The sequence below is a fragment of the Hippopotamus amphibius genome, chromosome 2 (genome assembly GCF_030028045.1).
Source record: "Hippopotamus amphibius kiboko isolate mHipAmp2 chromosome 2, mHipAmp2.hap2, whole genome shotgun sequence".
NCBI lineage: Eukaryota > Metazoa > Chordata > Mammalia > Artiodactyla > Hippopotamidae > Hippopotamus > Hippopotamus amphibius.
The window spans coordinates 6,369,818-6,387,312 of record NC_080187.1 but is presented as its reverse complement, the minus strand read 5'-3'; the positions used below and the strand labels follow the sequence as shown (position 1 = coordinate 6,387,312).

Sequence of the window (17,495 nt, the reverse complement as noted above, 5' to 3'; positions counted from 1 at the left end):
TGATGGGTGGGGGGACAGTGGCTTCTCCACACGCTCCCTGTGTTTATGGCCTCCGGTCACGGCACCACCAGCAACTTCCCTGGGACGTGACAGGGGAGAGTGGCCCCAGGTAGACCAGAGAGCGGTTGGGCTGGTGGGGACATCTTTGGCGAGCCCACGTCTCTGAGCATCTGGCCTCATCACTGGTTACTTCAAACTCCGCCTCAGCTCCAGTCTGGGCTGTAAGGACTTGTAAATCTCCCCATCTCAGAGCCTCGGTTTCCTCATCTTTACAATGGGTTTCATCATAGTACCTTGCTCATAGGGCTGTTATGGGTGTTCTAGGAGAATCAGGTCTGCAAAGTTCCCAGCAGACAATGGTCCAGCTGATAATAGCTGACCCTTCTCTCTAGCCCCGCTTTGTGCTGGGAATCCTCCCCAGAGGAATGTATGTCCCAGTTGGAGTTGCCAAGCTACACCCAGGAGCCAACGTGTGAATTGATGTGAAAGAACACACTGAGGTCAATACTTAAGATCACGCCATTGATTATCTTGTATGCCCAGCCCTGTGCCAAGGATGCTATATCATCATCTCACCCAAGCTCCAAAGATGGATGTGATAGCTGTCCCTGTTTATAGATGAGGAGAGTCAGGCTCAGAGAGGTGAAGGCATTTGCCTGAGGGTGCACAGCTAGCAAATGGCAGAACTGGGATTTGGGCTGCGAAGCCACGTTGCCGTCATCTGGCTGGGTATCTGGAGGGTCCTGTGGTGGGCAGTGGGAATGCAGGGTGGACAGGTCCAGTTGGAACCCATCAGGATGCCCTCTGAGCTTGCTGGGATGCTTCCGTGTCGTTTACACAGTTCCCTGGGAACAGAGGCAGGCGAGCGGGTGTGTGCCCATTGCGGGGGGTGGGGGCAGGCGTGTGGGAGGAGCCAGCTGCCAGTCCCATATGGCGGCTCTGCCCACCAGCACCACCAGACTGCCGGCTGTGGGAGGGGCTCGGTGGAGAAGGTGGGGGAGGAGGGAGTGCCTTGCGCAAGAGCGAGGCATCCCAGAGGTTGTTGGTGTGAGTTTTGTTTTAGTTGCCTGTGTGTGGGGGGGGAGGGGGGATGCTGAGTGGCCAAGTGACTCTTATCCCCCTGGGACAGATGAGGCTAAGAGAGGTGCGGCCACCTGTCCCAGGTCACACAGCTAGTGAGGCAGAGGTGGGATGAGCCCATGCCTGTGATGCCCAGGTCTGTGCTCACCACCCCGTGTGACACTGTTTCCCTGGACAGGCACTCACAGGCTTCCAGGGCGCTGGGCAGGGGCTCCTGGCAGGTGGGCGATGCTGGAGTCTCCTTTACCCTCTCTTTCCTGGTCTCTACCTCCAGGTACAAAGGCTTCATCAAGGACTGCCCCAGCGGGCAGCTGGACGCAGCAGGCTTCCAGAAGATCTACAAGCAGTTCTTCCCGTTTGGAGACCCCACCAAGTTTGCCACATTTGTTTTCAACGTCTTTGATGAAAACAAGGTGAGCTGGGGATTGACAGGGCCTGTGCCAGCGCGAGTCCCCTCCCTCCTGTGGCAGCCTGTGCAGCTCCTGCGGGCACCCGCGGCGTCTGCACACCCACGCTCTCCCATGGACGTTCCCTTCCCGAGAAGGAACACATAGACGCGTGCACTCACACCTAACACATATACGCACATAAGTGCACATACGCACACATATACACATATACACACGCATGCGCGTGCAGGCACAGCCACACATACACAGATGCACACAAATGCATGCATGTGTGTACACTGCATGAGCTCACACGTGCACAGGGCACCCACAGAGATCCACGTATGCACTTACATGCCATGCACACAGACCTGCCTGTATACACACATGCACACATATGTACACCTTGACCCTTTTCTTACAAGTGCAAAATCCAAATAAGTGCCTCCAGGGATAATAACAGGATTTATACTCATAAGTGACATTTACTGAACATTTCCTGTGTATGAAGCCCTTCCGCGGATTATTTTTAGTGAGACCTGACAACCAGCTACCTGTGAGGGATGCCTTTTAATTACCCCCATTTTGCAGATGAGGAAACCGAGAATCGTATCATATGGGATCTTTTGTGCCTGGCTTCTTTCACTGAGCATTGTGTTTTCAAGGCTTATCTGTCTTGTAGCGTGTCCCTTCCTGGTGACGGCCACCCTGACGGCTGGCGTGTCCACCACTGGAGCATCTGCAGTCCTCAGGACTCTGTCCCATGCCGGCATTTTTCATGGCTCCCCCGTATTCACAGTGGACATACTGTAACTTGCTTCCCTGCCCCATGCTGTCAGGCGCTCCTGTTTCTGCTCTGTCACACCCTACCCTTCTCTGCAGGTGCCAACGGCTGTGAGTCACACTGCCTGGCCCTGGGAAGTGCTCTGGCCTCTCCAGGCCTCAGTTTCCTTATTTGCAAAACAAATAGGAATGAACAGTCCAGAGCCCCGCCTTCTTCTAAAGCCTCTGAGCCTGTGGTTCTAGGCCAAGGAGGAAGGGGTCTCTGGGTGACTCCTGCCCAGAGAGGGTCGTGTGTGCTGGGGTGCCTCTGCCTCTTCCTCCCACCAGATGTGGAGTCAGGCTCTCCCTGCGGCCTCACCCTCTTCCCTGTCCCTCCTGCCTGGCCTGTCCCATTTCTAATCCTCCCCCTCCCCCTCCCTTCCTTCTCCTGACCCTTCGCTGCCGCGCTTTCCCCTCGGGTCCCTGGTACCTGCTGCCACCCATCATTGTCTGCCCCAGGTGCGGCCTGACCAGGCAACTTGGCAGTAACCGGGGCCACCCCCACCCCCCTCTCTCCTGCAGGACGGGCGGATTGAGTTCTCTGAGTTCATCCAGGCGCTGTCGGTGACCTCGAGGGGAACCCTGGATGAGAAGCTGCGGTGTAAGTCCTGCTCCCTGGGCACTGTTGAGTGGCCTCTGGGCGGTCCCAGGCTGGAGGGAGGCCAAATACCGGGGCCAGCCTGTCTGTCTGGGGCTGAGAGTGGATGTCCTGCCCTTCCAGGTCAGAGGTGGTTTCTTGGAGGTTGCCAGGCAGGAGGAATGTGGCTTCCTTCGGTGGGTGGACAGATGGGGCAGGAACAAAGGGGCATCTGAGCAGGTGCAGACATGGGACCTCGGGCAGGACAGTGTGGAGTTAAAAGACCCTCTTCGAGGGCTGGATCCACCACTTCGGAGGCTGTTTTGATGACCGATCTCATTCATTCACTTATTTACTGGTTCACCCAATGGATATTGACCAAACGTGGCCATGTGTCAGTGCTGGGCAGAGGCCAGGACCCGCGGGTGCATCAGATAGAGGGGCACCTGCCCTCGTGGCTGTCAGTCTAGCTCAGGGACATTATTCAAAAGATCTCAGAAAACTGCCACCGAGGCAGAAAGAGGAAAGTGTGAACCGACAGGAGGGGAACTGACCCTGTTATGAGTCAGGAGTTGAGCTGTAAGGGTGAGGCTGGCCGGGGGAGGAAGGAGGGAAGAGGGCTCCAGGCAGGGGAACAGCATGTGCGAGGCCCTGAGGAGGGACGAGAGAAGCATACGGAGGGGAGACTGTGCCCCCGTGCTGGTGCAAGAGGAAATCTGGAGAGAAGATGAAAGCAGCTGGGCCAGAACTCACTTCCCACTGAGACATCTTCACCTCTTTGCATCGGCACCGAGAAAACACTGCGGTTTCTTTTTCTTTCTCTTTTTAGGAATAAAAGAGGATTTTATTTATACAGATGCCCCTCCTCTCCTCCCCAGACATATTATTTTATTTTCTATGTTGACCCTAGCAGGATACAGCGTAATTATGGAAAGGGAGTGGGCTGAGAGGAGGCAGAGGCTGGAGCGTGGGGAAGGAGAGGGGGGCTTTAGGGCTCCTCCTGGGGTCCCCTCCCTCCCTCAGCTCCAGCTCCAGCCTCAGGTCTTGCAGACCCAGTGCCCCCTCCTTTTTATATTTAGGGTTTTTTTATAACCCTAGTTGAAATGGTATGTGTTTTCCTATCATGTGTGTGTGCATGCGTGTCCTGTCTGTGATGATGTAAATATTCGTTGACTGGATGAGTGATGGGACTGTTGGCCTGACGACGTGTTGCGGTGCAGAGGGGAGGGGGGCAGCCTGCCCTGCCCCGGGCCAGGGGTGACTCTGCCCTGGCTGGTTGATTGCAGGGGCCTTCAAGCTCTACGACTTAGATAACGACGGCTACATCACCAGGAACGAGATGCTGGATATTGTGGACGCCATTTACCAGATGGTGGTGAGAGGCATGGGTCCTGTGGGGCAGGGAGCAGCAGTAGGGGCATCGAATTTAGTGACTGGGCCTGGTGCCGCTCCTGTCTGGGGTAAGGGTCGGCCAGGCGGGGGTCACTACCTGAGGTTACTCTGCCTAACTGCACCTGGGGGTCTGGGGGGGGTGGGATGTTCCAGCACAAAGTTACAGATGGTGGGGGACATTGTGGGGAGTGGGAGGGAGAGGCAGGCCTCGTCCGGAACCAGCCCAGGTCTGGGGGGCATATTTTTGGGCAAAGGACCTAAAGCCCGGAGTGCCAGGAGCCAGCCCCGACCTGGTCTTGTCCCTGGCAGGGGAACACCGTGGAGCTCCCCGAGGAGGAGAACACCCCTGAGAAGAGGGTGGACCGGATCTTCGCCATGATGGACAAGGTAAGACCCCTCTCCATAGGTACCATTGAGCACCTAGGGACCTGGCTTGAGGCAGACGGCATACCTGGTATGATGCCCATTGCTCTGTGGCAGTGTCCCCTTCAAACATCCAGAGTTTTAAGTAAATTTGTCCAGTGCTTACTGTTCGATCAACTAAGATTCTTAACCTTTAAAATTTTTTTTGCCATGGATGAGAAATTCTGGCATTTTGGAGAACTTGTGTGTGGACTTCTCAGAATAATGATTTTAAGCACTTCAGATAATATCCACAGGATTAAGAAGGAAGCTATATTGGAATGCAGCTATCAAAATATTTTTTTAAATGAATTTGTGATGTGGTATATGAGCTTCTTTATGAACACATTGGATAATGAGATATAGTGGTGGGTTTAACCACCCCCGTAATTTCGAAGCAGTGATATGTATGGGTGATGCCTACAGCATCCGTGACGTGTTATAAAAATTCCACGATCTCCACAGTTGACAAAGTCACAGGTACTGCTGCTTCTCTGCAGGCTCGTCACCTAGATTCATTATGGAAGGAAGAGCTCAATTTCAGTTAGAAGTTAGCGAAAAGTCCTCATTTTTTTCCCCCATTTTAATTCAAAGACCTGCTGAATTCTGCCCACAGACCCAGGTTAAGAAACTCTTCTTTATACCAAACTTTTTTTTTTTTTAACTGGAAATAACTTTGTTTCAAATGGGAATTTGATACCAGGATGGTAAGGAAACCCAGTATTGCTTGCCTTCAATAAAAGAATACCATGGCAGTGACCCTGAGCTTATTATTACATTCTGGGTACAGGTGCTGGCCCTGAACACTTTGAGCCTGAGGCCTTCCTTCCTTAATTAAAAAAAGTGAGATCAGCACATGTCAGAGAGGTGGTAAAGACATGCAGGCTCAGACTGTGCTGGGCTTCTGGTAATAATCAAAAGATGCGTCCACAGAGCGTGCAGCAGAGAATACTGGCTTCTCGCAGGGTGGATCAATGTTATTCAACACCCAGGCGTTAAACCCTACCGCCGCTCCCCATCCCTGATTCAAGCCTCCCTTATCTTGGGAAGCAAAGCCCACGCTGGAGTCAGACTGGGTGTAAATCTGGCTTCCCCAGTTAGCAGCCGGGGGCCCCGGGTGGGTGACTGAGCCTCAGCGTCCCCACCGGCGAGATGGTGATAAGAGCAGCCTTTCTTCTTAGAGTGGCTGTGAGGACCCCATGAGCCCAAGCACCCATGCAGCACGAGCGGGGCCCACAGTGGACGACCCTCCAGGTCTGCCTGCAGAGCTGGTGGAACCCTCGTTGCAGTCTCCGTCTCTGGGTGCAGGGCTGTGGGGTCCGTGGCCTCCAAGGCTTTTTTCTTTTGCTCTTGTGGGTTTCCTTGCAAGATGCTCCAAGGGAAGGGATTCTGACCCAAACCATTTCTTCCCGCAAGAGACCCACTACAGCCCCGTTACATTGGCTCCATCCAGCTTCCTCGCAAGTCTCCCAGGGGAAGGCTTAAATGCCCTTCCAGGGGTGACCCCAGAGCAGTGCATCAGGCCCTATGGGATTAACACCCTCTGTGGGGAGGAACAGCAGTAAGGTTGATAACTATGGGGTTATCGGGTGCTTCCCGTCTGCCGAGCACTTTACACAGCTTGAGGTCAAGGAGTGCTCACCCCAGTGCCCGGACGAAGCCGTGCAATTCTCTCCAGTCCCCAGATGAGGAAACAGGGCCCAGAGAGGTGGGTCCCATGCCCAAGGTCGTCCAGCCAGGAAGTGCCACGTCTGTCTATGTCTGACTCCTCCCACCTAACAAGCTGCACTGCCTTCCTCCTGACCTAACTTTGGAAGCTTTTTTGGAAGCAGCCCTGGGCTGGGCTTGGGGAGGGAGTGTCCAGGGCCCAGGCCAGAGGCCCCTGTCCTAGGAGGCTGGTTGTCCCCTCACCTTCACCCTCCTCTCTGTGGGCAGAACGCTGATGGGAAGCTGACACTGCAGGAGTTCCAGGAGGGATCCAAGGCAGACCCGTCCATCGTGCAGGCGCTGTCCCTCTACGACGGGCTGGTATAGTCCAAGGCCCAGAGCCACGGTGAGTGGAGGGGGACTCAGGGCCTGGGCTGGGGGCAAGCGGGCAGACCCAGCCACAGGATACCTTGGGTTGGCAGATAAGTACCTGGGTTTCCTGGGGGGTGCTTGGGGTCTGCCCAGTCGGAGCATAGCTAGTAGGGGGAGGCCTACGAGGCAGGGCCTTCAAATCAGCTAGGGCTCCTCTATTTTTGTCATTTTTATATACCCAGATTCAGCCTGAGAGTCTACTTGAATAGACGTTTCCCTGGGGTTGAAAACACGTTGAAAATCCCAGTTCTCAGCCAGGGCCAGGGACCTGAGAGAACAGGAGTTTCTCATCTCTTCTCCATTGGGGTGGCTGAAGACCTCAGCTCCTGGCTCTCTTGATCAATAGCTCCAACCTGGTTTCTTTTTTTTACCCGGTTGGATTTGCGTAAGTGTAGGATGATAGCCCACGGAGGCCTCTGTTCCTGGCGGAGACCTGACCGCTGTGGTCCTGTCCAGCTATGAACACTCTTGTCCGTGTCTCCTGGTGGAAGGAAGATGCATTCTGTTGATATAGATGTAAGAGTAGAATGCTGGGACATAGAATGTGTGCATATTTAGCTTTAGTAGATACTACCAAACAGTTTTCCCGCGTGGTTGTACCATCTCCTACTCCCACTCGTGGTGTTTGAGATGCTCCCTTTGCTCCACATCTTTGCCGACAGTGGATATTCTCTGTCTTTTAAAATCTCAGCCTTTTTGGTGGGTGTGTCATGATAGCCTGTTGTAATCTTAATTTGCATCTCTCTGATGAGCACTGGAGTTGGGCATCTTGTCATATGTTCATCCTACGTTTTACCATCACCTCTTGTGCAGTGCTGTCTTAGTTATCTGTTGTTGCATAGCACGGTACTGCAAGACAGCAGCTGAAAAGAACAAACATCAGGAATTTCGATACAGCTTTGTTGGGTGTCTTTGGCTCAAGGTCTCTCATGAGGATGTAGCCAAGCTGTCAGGAGGGCGACAAACCATCCCACTTTGCCCAGGACTGTCCTGGATTTAGTGCTGAAAGTCCCATGTCCTGGGAAACCCCTCTGTCTTAGATAAACTGGGATGATCATCAGCTGTTGGTCAGGGCTGTGGTCTCATCTGAAGGCTTGGCTGGGGGTGACCCACTTCTAAGCTCACGCATTTGGTGTGGCAGCCTTGCCATGTGGCCCTCTGCACAGAGCTGCCTAATAACATGGCAGCTGGCTTCCCCCAAGGTAAGCTCTCTGGGAGGAAGGGAGAGAGAGAACCCGAGATGAAAGCAGTCTTTTTATAACCTGATCTTGAGAAGCAAGATCCCATCACTTCTTTCTTAAGAATGCCTTGGCTACTTTAGGCTATTTGCATTTCTATATAAATTTTAGAATCAACTTATAAATGTCTACACACACACACACACACACACACACACTGGGATTTTGATTGGGATTGAGTTGAATTTGCTTTTCAATTTGGGGGAGAATTGGCATCTTTATAATATTGAGTCTTCCAATCCATGAAGATGGTATATCTCTCTGTTTATTTAGGTCTTCAAATTTTTTCTCTATAACATTTTGCTGTTTTTAGCTAAAACATCTTTCACATCTTTTAGTAGATCTATTCCTAGGTATTTGATGTTTTTTGGTGGTGTTTTAAATAGTAATTTTAAAATTATATTTTCTGTTTGTTTCTGATTTATAGAAATTGAGTTGGTTTTTGTTTATTGATCAGATATCCATGGTCCTGCTAACTTCATTTATTAAATCTAAGAGTCTGCCTTAGGTTCTTTTGGATTGTCTACATTCTGTTTCTTCCTTTCCTATTCCTCTGCCTTTTGTTACTTTTTCCTGCTTCCTTGCCCTGGTTGGGACCTCCAGTCACATAGGAGTAATGAAGGTGAACATTCTTATTGCACTCTTGATCTTGGGGGAAAGCTTTCAGTAACTTGCCATTAGTTTCAATGCTTGTTATAGGTCCTTTGTAGATAGATTTTATCAGATTCAGGAAGTTTCCTTCTTTTCTAGTTTGTTAGGAGTTGTTTTTTTAAAACCATGAGTGGTATTGAACTTTATCAAAAGTTTCTGCATTTATCAAGATGCTGATATGACTTGCCTCTCTTTTTTGTTGTTAATGTGATGAATTACACCAATTAATTTTGTGTGCGTGTGTCAATACATTTTATGGATTCCTGCCCACTTAAATACACGGTCTTTTTTTTTTTTTCTGTTCTTTTTCAAATTATTTTCCCATTTAGGTTATTACATAATATTGAGCAGAGTTCCCTGTGCTATACTGTAGGTCCTTGTTGGTTAGCCATTTTAAATATAACAGTGTGTACATGTCAATCCCAAACTCCCTAACTATCCCTAACCCCCTTAACCATAACTTCATTCTCTAAGTCTGTGAGTCTGTTTCTGTTTTGTAAATAAGTTCATTTGTGTCATTTTTTTTCAGATTCTGCATGTAAGCGATATAATACGATATTTGTCTTTCTCTGTCTGTCTTACTTCACTCAGCATGACAGTCTCTAGGTCCATCCATGTTTCTGCAGGTGGCATTATTTCATTCTTTTTAATGGCTGAGTAATATTTCATTGTATACATATGTACCACATCTTCTTTATCCATTCATTTTTTTTTTCAGTACCAATAGGTCTTTATTCATTGTATTTTCCCAGGGAAAAGAAAGGGAAGGGAAAAGGGTCAGCATGTGTGTTATAAAATGATAGCGAATGGGAAAGGACGTACCTGGCACAACAAAATCAACCATCAAATAAGCACTGCCCAGATGGAGTCGCCAAAGCCCAAGGGTGCTCAGTCTCCTGCAGATCAGGAATGAGGGGAATGGGTAAGGGAAAGAACAGACAGGTACATGCTTTTCTACCCTCCCTCCCTCCCCACAAATTCAAGATTTCACACAAAGCTTTGGTTTCTAGCAGTAAACATGGAGTTACATTCGTGCATCTCCTGTTAAACAATCTTGTGGCCACTTTGACATGTTTCTTGCACCTGCATAAAAGTTCCCGAGTGACTTGGATGTACATTCATCCTTCCTTTCATGGTCTCCCATCCCCACTGTCTACATGGAAGGCCCCCCATTGTTTCTCTCTACCATAGGATTAGAGATTAAAATAGGTTTTAATCCATCCAAAGACAGCAGTCTGTTTGGCATGAATCACATCAAGGAATGGTCATGACTCAGGAGATTGGGAACGAGGGATGGAGAGTTCTTAGCTTCTTCAGGACTTTTGCAGAACTCATTTAATCGCAGACACCCCACAAATTAAATGTATAGGTAAATGGGCTATTTGGGGGCAGGGACGGAGGGGGAAAGAGGAGGGGGTAGGAGTCCAGTTTTTAGGACAGAAGATCTTGTTCGAAATAGGAAATAGGGGAAAGGGAACACAAAAAAGAGGGTGGTTCAAGACCCCCCACTTCAAGACGAGGGGCTCCCAAGCTTATGTTTCAGATCTTTTTGCCTGGTGCAGAACCTTTTGCCAAAGATGCTTTGGCTATTTTTCTCAATATAAAAAGAAGTTTGTAAACAATAAAACCCCAAAAGAACATGGAGAAGACCGACACATTATATTTACACAAACTAGGCCACCTAGCAATCACCAAATCAGCTGCTCGTGAAGTCCTACGAAGCCCGAACAAATACAATTACTAGAGGGGGGCAGCAACTCGGGGAGACAAGAACCCAGGATCAGACATATATCACCCTATGCGTTCTGTTGCATTTGCCCCGTTACAACACAGTGAGGTAGGTTTGCAGTGATCTCACAGCACATAAATGAACCCCCCTTTTCTCCATTAGTTACCATGACACTAATCACCGCTGCAGCGGGGCAGGACGGACACTGGCTCTGGGAACCACAAAGAAGCCATCGCTGATGGTCTCTCTGGAAGCCAAGGAGGAAAAGCCCAGAATTGTTAAAGGTTAAGGATCTTGTCCTTGCTTCATATTTCCATCCCTGGGCAGCTCAAGATGGGTACAGAGGCATCGTTCTTAAAACCTATCCTTACCGACTCACATTTTTTACAAACACACATACAGTACACCCTGTTGTGCATGGTAGGCCTAACCCAATCCAGTGAAAGATGAATCTGGTATGTAAAACGAGTTCTGTGCCCTGTGATTAGAGGTCTGAAACAGGAATCCTTTATCACACATACAGATGACCTTTGCCTAATCTTGACTTCCCTTCTCTGTACCTTTTACTTGGCCCGGCCTCTCCTAACCTCTCTGCACCACCTTTTCCTGTGCAGACCAATTTCCAATCTTTCAGTAGAAGGAGACCAAGTTATGGGGCAACCCCGTTGAAACCTAGTCTTCCATGAAACATTGAAGATGGAGGGGTTTCAAGAGGACACTATGGCGGAAAAGCCAGCTCTCATTGGCAAAAATGAGGTAGTTCCATAGGCTATAGACTCTAAATAGTTGTCCTCTCTGGTGATACAGTAACAAAAAGTATTCCTGCTGTGCAGATCCCCGGAGCTGCTGCCGACTTATCCCTGAGATTGCTCACGTACCTGAGAACACAGCGCAGGAATGAGGGCCTTAGATTAAAATACACAAAAATACAAAACCAGAAGATTTATATTATGAAAAAAAAAAGTTAAAATGCACAAGATACGTCATTCGCACACAGCTAGTGCAGTTGGCCTCCTGGAGAAAGTGGGACCCAAGGTACAGTCATCCAAGGGAGGAAATAAATAAAATTGTGTTGGCCCAGAGTGGGGTGGCAGTGAGCTCAGAAGCTGCAGGTCTGCCGCCGTTCCCTGAACCACCCCCTTTGCCTGGCATCACAACCCACTGCTTGGGACAGTCCTCAGCACTCTATCCCAAGAGGGGGTTATGAGGAGACAAGATGTGGAACACCCTGCCTTACCCCTGAGATATTTCCTCCCACCGCATGTAGTGGCTTGTGGGTTGGGTCCATCAATCTGGTTTCATGCTTCATCTTTTCATTCTGGCATGGGAAATGTGATTCCATATCCTTCTTTGAGAGTGAAACAACTTCCCTACCCAGGCCACTTTTAAAAGCTGGAGATTCTAAGGGTGAAGACTCAGATGAAGTAGGCAGGGAGGGTTGCCCCCCAGAGCCCTCACGCGCACTTGGATAGAGCACGATTGGAGTTCGTTAGCCTCACCCCTTCCCCCCACCAAGAGGGAAGAGGGGTGATGTTGTGGACCCCGGCCTGAGATATATGGCACTGCCAGCTGGCCCCCACCCACCCTGCCCCCACTTTCTCCACTCTGCAGATGGATGCCCGTTCCTCAAAACTTTCCAATCACAAAAGGCCAGCCCCCACCCACTGCGGCTCAATTCTGGGTCTCTGGGAGCACGGCAGGACTGTGGATCTCTTCCTCCTCCTCCTCCTGAAAGTAGGCCAGCTTTCCCTGGTTGCTGGGAGCTTGCTGGGCCTTCGGTGGACACGAGGCTACCGTGTGGTTGAAGCTCTGGCAGAAGGGGCACTTCTTGGGCTGGGGTGGCCGTTTGCATTCCTTGGCATGTTGCTCTGGACCTCCGCAGTTGTAGCACTTGTCTCCCTTTGATCTGCGTTTCTGCATTTTCTTCCCTTTGGGCTGCCTCTCACTCCCAATACAGACCTCCCCGCCAGGGCCAGTGACTCGGATAGATTCCAGGCCCTTGGCAGACTTCTTAAAGGGGAACTCCACAGCCTCACCCGCCTTCAGGCTCCAGAAGCCCTCCATGTGCAGCTTACTCTGGTGCACGAAGAAATCCACCGGGAGATCTAGTGCGACGCCGGTGCGGGTGCTCATGGACAGGAAGCCGAATCCCATGCGCACGTGGAACCACGTACGGATGCCGGCACCGTGCAGCAGCTGCGGCTCCTCAGCCGCCCAGGTCATGTCCTCCTGCGCCTCCTCCGGCGCCTTGGTGCAGCCACCTGCACACTGCTGGTTTGACACAGAGCCCATGGTAGTCGGCTGAGCCCACGGCCCTGGGCCCGTGGTCGGGCGGCTGCTGGCCCCAGAGAAGCCCAGAGGCCTCCACTCATTTGTTGATGGGCATTTAGGTTGCTTCCATGTCCTGGCTATTGTAAACCGTGCTTCAATGAACATTGGGGTGCATGCATCCTTTCCAACCATGTTTTTCTCTGGATGTGTGCCCAGGAGTAGGGTTGCTGGGTCATATGGTAGCTCTAATTTTACATTTTTAGGGAACCTCCATACTGTTCTCCACAGTGGCTGTACCAATTTACATTCCCACCCACAGTGCAGGAGGGTCTCTTCTCTTCACACCCTCTCCAGCATTTATTATTTGTGGGGTTTTTGGTGATAGCCATTCTGACTTACACTGATTGACTTTTTTAAAGATTTATTTATTTATTTATTATTTTATTGGCTATGTGGGGTCTTTTTTGCTGTGCCCAGGCTTTCTTTATAGTTGCGGTGAGTGGGGGCTACTCTTCGTTGTGGTGCATGGGCTTCTCATTGCCGTGGCTGCTCTTGTTGCGGAGCTCGGACTCTAGGCACGTGGGCTTCAATAGTTGCAGCACATGGGCTCAAAGTTGTGGCTCATGGACTCTAAAGCACAGGCTGAATAGTTGCGGCACACGGGCTTAGTTGCTCCGCGGCATGTGGGATCTTCCTGGAGCAGGGATTGAACCCATGTTCCCTGCATTGGCAGGCAGATTCTCAACCACTGCGCCACCTAGGAAGCCCTGATTGATTTTTGAATGCTAAGCCACCCATGATGTGCTTTTATGTACCATCAGAATTGATTTGCTGGTATTTTATTTAAGAAGCCTGTTTTGAATCTTCTAATATTCTTATTATTTTGCACAAGAAATCCTTTTTCATTGATGAGATGTTAGAAAATGTTTAAAAAGAAAACCTCCATAAAAAAGTTTACTTAAAAAACCCTTCATATATAACCCAGAAATAACCACTGTGAACATTTTGTGTCCAGAATGATTCAGAAAGAATTGAACACTTACAAAAACTTGATACTCAGTAACTAGGTCGCAGAGGAACATATAATCAAACCAATTTGTAAAGGAATTGTGACAGTTATTTCTATAATCTTAGAAACGTTCAGTATGCAGCTCTGGGTCCCACGGTGCGTACTGATGCATTGTCTGATTTTTCAGAGTCCCCTTTTGTGAATTAACGCCAGTGGCCTCATTGGCAGCTGTCATATAACAGCTGCTTTATTTCCTCCAGGCCGTGGAAAAATGGTGCAAGCATAGATTCTGGCTGTATCCTCCAGAGGAAAAGTTGTAGGGTGTAATTAATTTCTTTAAAGTGTGTGATTTTTTTTTTTTGAATTATCCTATTTATTTTTGTCTGACAGTTTTCTGTGAATATATATGTATATCTGTTTCCTCAACAACTAGTTCATAACCACATGCTGTTGGCTGGTTTTTGTTTGTTTGTTTGTTTGTTTGAAGGAACAACTTGTAGGAAACATTTCTTTTTTTCTTTTGGAGACTTAACACTAAGAAAAGAGAGTTTTAATATGTTTTACCCAACTTGGCTTCACATCCTATTGTGTCTACGCTGGCTTTCATTAACACGATTTATGTGGACATCTGTCTTACCCTCACCAGCATCATGTCAGCCAAGACGATGGAACTTGATCTCCATGACGAGCTTGTCAGGGTGACAAGATCCACTTGTCTATAGCTCTTCCTGAAAATAGCCCTCCCCTTTTTTCTCAGGCTTTCCTAGAGCCTGCCTGAGAGTAATTCCATCCAATTTGTGTTCCATCGTTTTTGTGATTTATTTGCTTTCTCAGATTCCCAAAGTATCCTAATTCTTAGATAAGTTACTATTGTGTAATTCACTGAATTATTCAGGAACTGAGATCATGCATGTTTTCTGCATCACTAAATGTTGCTTGAGACCATCATTTTTCATAGCTGCGTAGTATTCCATTTATGGCTCGACCATACTTTAGCCAGTCTTGTGGTGTGGGACACTTAGGTTGTTGGAAATTTGTGAGTGAATTAAAACAATTGTTATTATGGAAACATTCTCATGCAGTAGTAGAGAGAATATGTAGCGCTGTGTGCCCAGCTCCCAGCTTCAGAAGCACCGATTCACAGCAATCTTGTACCATCTATACCCTCCCACACACACTCCACACACTGGCTTGTTTTGAAGTAAATTCAAGATGTCATATCATTCCATACATAAATATTTCAAAATGTATTTCTAAAAGATAACGATTCTTCATGGGAGGGAGGGGATATGGGGATATATGTATAAATATAGCTGATTCACTTTGGTGTACCTCAAAAACTGGTACAAGAGTGTAAAGCAGTTATATTCCAATAAAGAGCTTAAAAAATAGTCATAAAAAAAGATAACGATTCTTTAAAAACTCCATAACACCAAGAGAATCAGTAATTCCCTAATATGCTCGCATCGGTGCTTCCATTCCAATTTCTGTTGTCTCACAGTTTTTTTCACTTTGTTTATTGAAATCAGAATCAGAATAAAGGTCACAGATGGCAATTGGTTGATAGGTCTCAAGTTTATTTGAATCTCTAAATGTTCCCCCTTCCCTTTTCCTTCTTGCTATTTGTTGAGAAGTGCATTCTGTAGAGTTCCTTGCAGTCTGGGGTTTGCTGACGGTGCCCCGGCATGCTGTTAGCAAGCTCTTCTGTTTCCTGTTCTTCCTGGGAATGGCGGTTGATGTGCAGGCTGGCTTGGCATTGGGTTTGGTCTGCTTTGGGCGAGAACACCTCATGAGTGGGGTTGTGTGTGTCCAGCAGGTGCACATGGCCTTGGTGACATCGGCAGCTGCTGTTAATCGCCACCTCAGGCCATTCATTCATTACATGGTGCAAAATCGTGACGTCCTAAAGCTGTCTTTCCTCTTCGTTGTTGGCTGGATTAGTTTTTTTAAAGTGTTTCTTTTTTTAAGCTCTTTATTGGAGTATAATTGCTTTATTATGGAAAGATAATTACCCTGTTGTGCCAGTTTCTGCTGTGCAACAAAGTAAGTCAGCTGTATTTATACATACATCCCCAGATCCCCTCCCTTCTTCCTCCGTGCGACTCCTTCCCCCCCTCCCTATCTGACCCCTCTAAGTCATCACCCATCCTCGAGTTGATCTCCCTGTGTTATGCGGCAGCTTCTCACTAGCTATCTGTTTTACATTTGGCAGTATATATATGTCAATACTACTCTCTCGCTTCATCCCAGCTTCCCCCTCGCTCCCCACACCCCCTTGTCCTCAAGTCCGTTCTCTATATCTGCATCTTTTTTTTTATAAATTTATTTATTTATTTTATTTATTTATTGATCGCGTTGGGTCTTCGTTGTTGCACACGGGCTTTTTCTAGTTGCTGCTAGCGGGGGCTACTCTTCATTGCGGTGTGCAGGCTCCTCATTGTAGTGGCTTCTCTTGTTTCGGAGCACCGGCCCTAGGCGTGTGGGCTTCAATAGTTGTGGCACATGGGCTCAATGGTTGTGGCTCATGGGCTCTAGAGCACAGGCTCAATAGTTGTGGCGCTCAGGCTTAGTTGCTCCGTGGCATGTGGAATCTTCCCAGGGCAGGGCTCGAACCCCTGTCCCCTGTATTGGCAGGCAGATTCTTTACCACTGTGCCACCTAGGAAGTCCTATATCTGCATCTTTATTCTTGCCCTGTCACTGGGTTCATCAGCGCCATTTTTTTAGATTCCATATATATGCTTCACAAAGAGAAACTTCCCCTCATCCACTTGTGGGTTCCCCTGAGGCTTAGTTTTCACAGGGGAGGCAAGATGGGCGCTTGACATTGTCAGTTCTCAAAACAAGTTGGATTTCTAACATCCTTAGAGGTGACCAGTGAAGTTTTTTAAAAATATATGTGTAATTTTGAATTTAGGGATTTAATGCCATTTGATGAGTTTCACTATGTTTGCAGTTTTTTAAAATTGTTTTCTTTTTTCTTTTTGGGCCATGCTGCATGGCTTTTGGGATTTTAGTTCCCCGACCGTGGATCGAACCCCAGACCTTGGCAGTGAGAGCATGGAGTCCTAACCACTGGACCCCAGGGAATTCCCTTAACTAGCAGATACAATAATGCAAGACATATGTGTTCACAGATCACCACGGAAGGCAAAGCATGTGATTGGAGACCTGCTGAGCCTCCACGGGCTGGCAGGGGACCTGGAAGGCTGAGAGGACCCAGGCCTCTCCCCTGGGTGCTCTGGCCTCCTTTGGGCGGCTGCTCCATCCTCTCTCCCCCTTGGCACCTGCACCACAATGGCCACCCCAATTCTGGTCCTGTGGGGCCTTCCTCCTCCCCCCAGGGCCACCTCCCCATAGCTTCGAATTGCCCCAGATAATATATATATTTTTTTCTTTTCTTTTTTTTTAAGCTCTTTATTGGAATATAATTGCTTGTACCAGCTTATGAGGTACACCAAAGTGAATCAGCTGTATTTATACACATATCCCCATATCCCCTCCCTCCTGCGACTCCCCCCCACCCTCCCCGTCCCGGCCCTCTAAGGCATCACCCATCATCGAGTTGATCTCTCTTTGTTATACAGCAGCTTCCCACTACCAGATAATGTTTTTAAGTCATCTCCCCAAATCACAAAAATGACCCCTTTGGATCAGACACCCACACCTGTCCAGTGGGGAGCAGGGACCTGCAATTTAAACACGGGGACGGTGCAGGTTACGGGAAGGATCTTTGGATGACACAGACAGTAACGGACATGACTGTCCCCTAGGCTGCTGCTTTTTTAAAAAAGTGTATTGAGGTGAAATGCATGTAACATAAAATTAACTATCTTAAAGTGAACAATTTAGTGGCA

General features: G+C 48.7%; 2 protein-coding genes across 5 annotated transcripts in view; one reads left to right on the top strand and one right to left on the bottom strand.

Annotated features, from left to right (window-relative positions):
- Positions 1 to 17,495, top strand: part of NCS1 (neuronal calcium sensor 1) — a 58,008-nt gene that overhangs the window by 34,828 nt on the left and 5,685 nt on the right. For all 4 annotated transcript variants that reach the window (XR_009051492.1, XM_057723883.1, XM_057723884.1 and 1 more), the window contains 5 exons: positions 1,355 to 1,493; positions 2,814 to 2,892; positions 4,155 to 4,243; positions 4,570 to 4,647; positions 6,598 to 6,715. Coding sequence is in view for 3 of the 4 variants with exons in the window: in XM_057723883.1 (XP_057579866.1) it covers positions 1,355 to 1,493; positions 2,814 to 2,892; positions 4,155 to 4,243; positions 4,570 to 4,647; positions 6,598 to 6,696 (484 nt within the window). In the remaining variant the exon portion in view is untranslated. The remainder of the gene's footprint in view (positions 1 to 1,354; positions 1,494 to 2,813; positions 2,893 to 4,154; positions 4,244 to 4,569; positions 4,648 to 6,597; positions 6,716 to 17,495) is intronic.
- Positions 12,031 to 12,651, bottom strand: LOC130845975 (protein lin-28 homolog A-like). The gene has a single exon (XM_057723887.1). It carries the CDS (start codon positions 12,649 to 12,651, stop codon positions 12,031 to 12,033), a length of 621 nt encoding a protein of 206 aa, XP_057579870.1.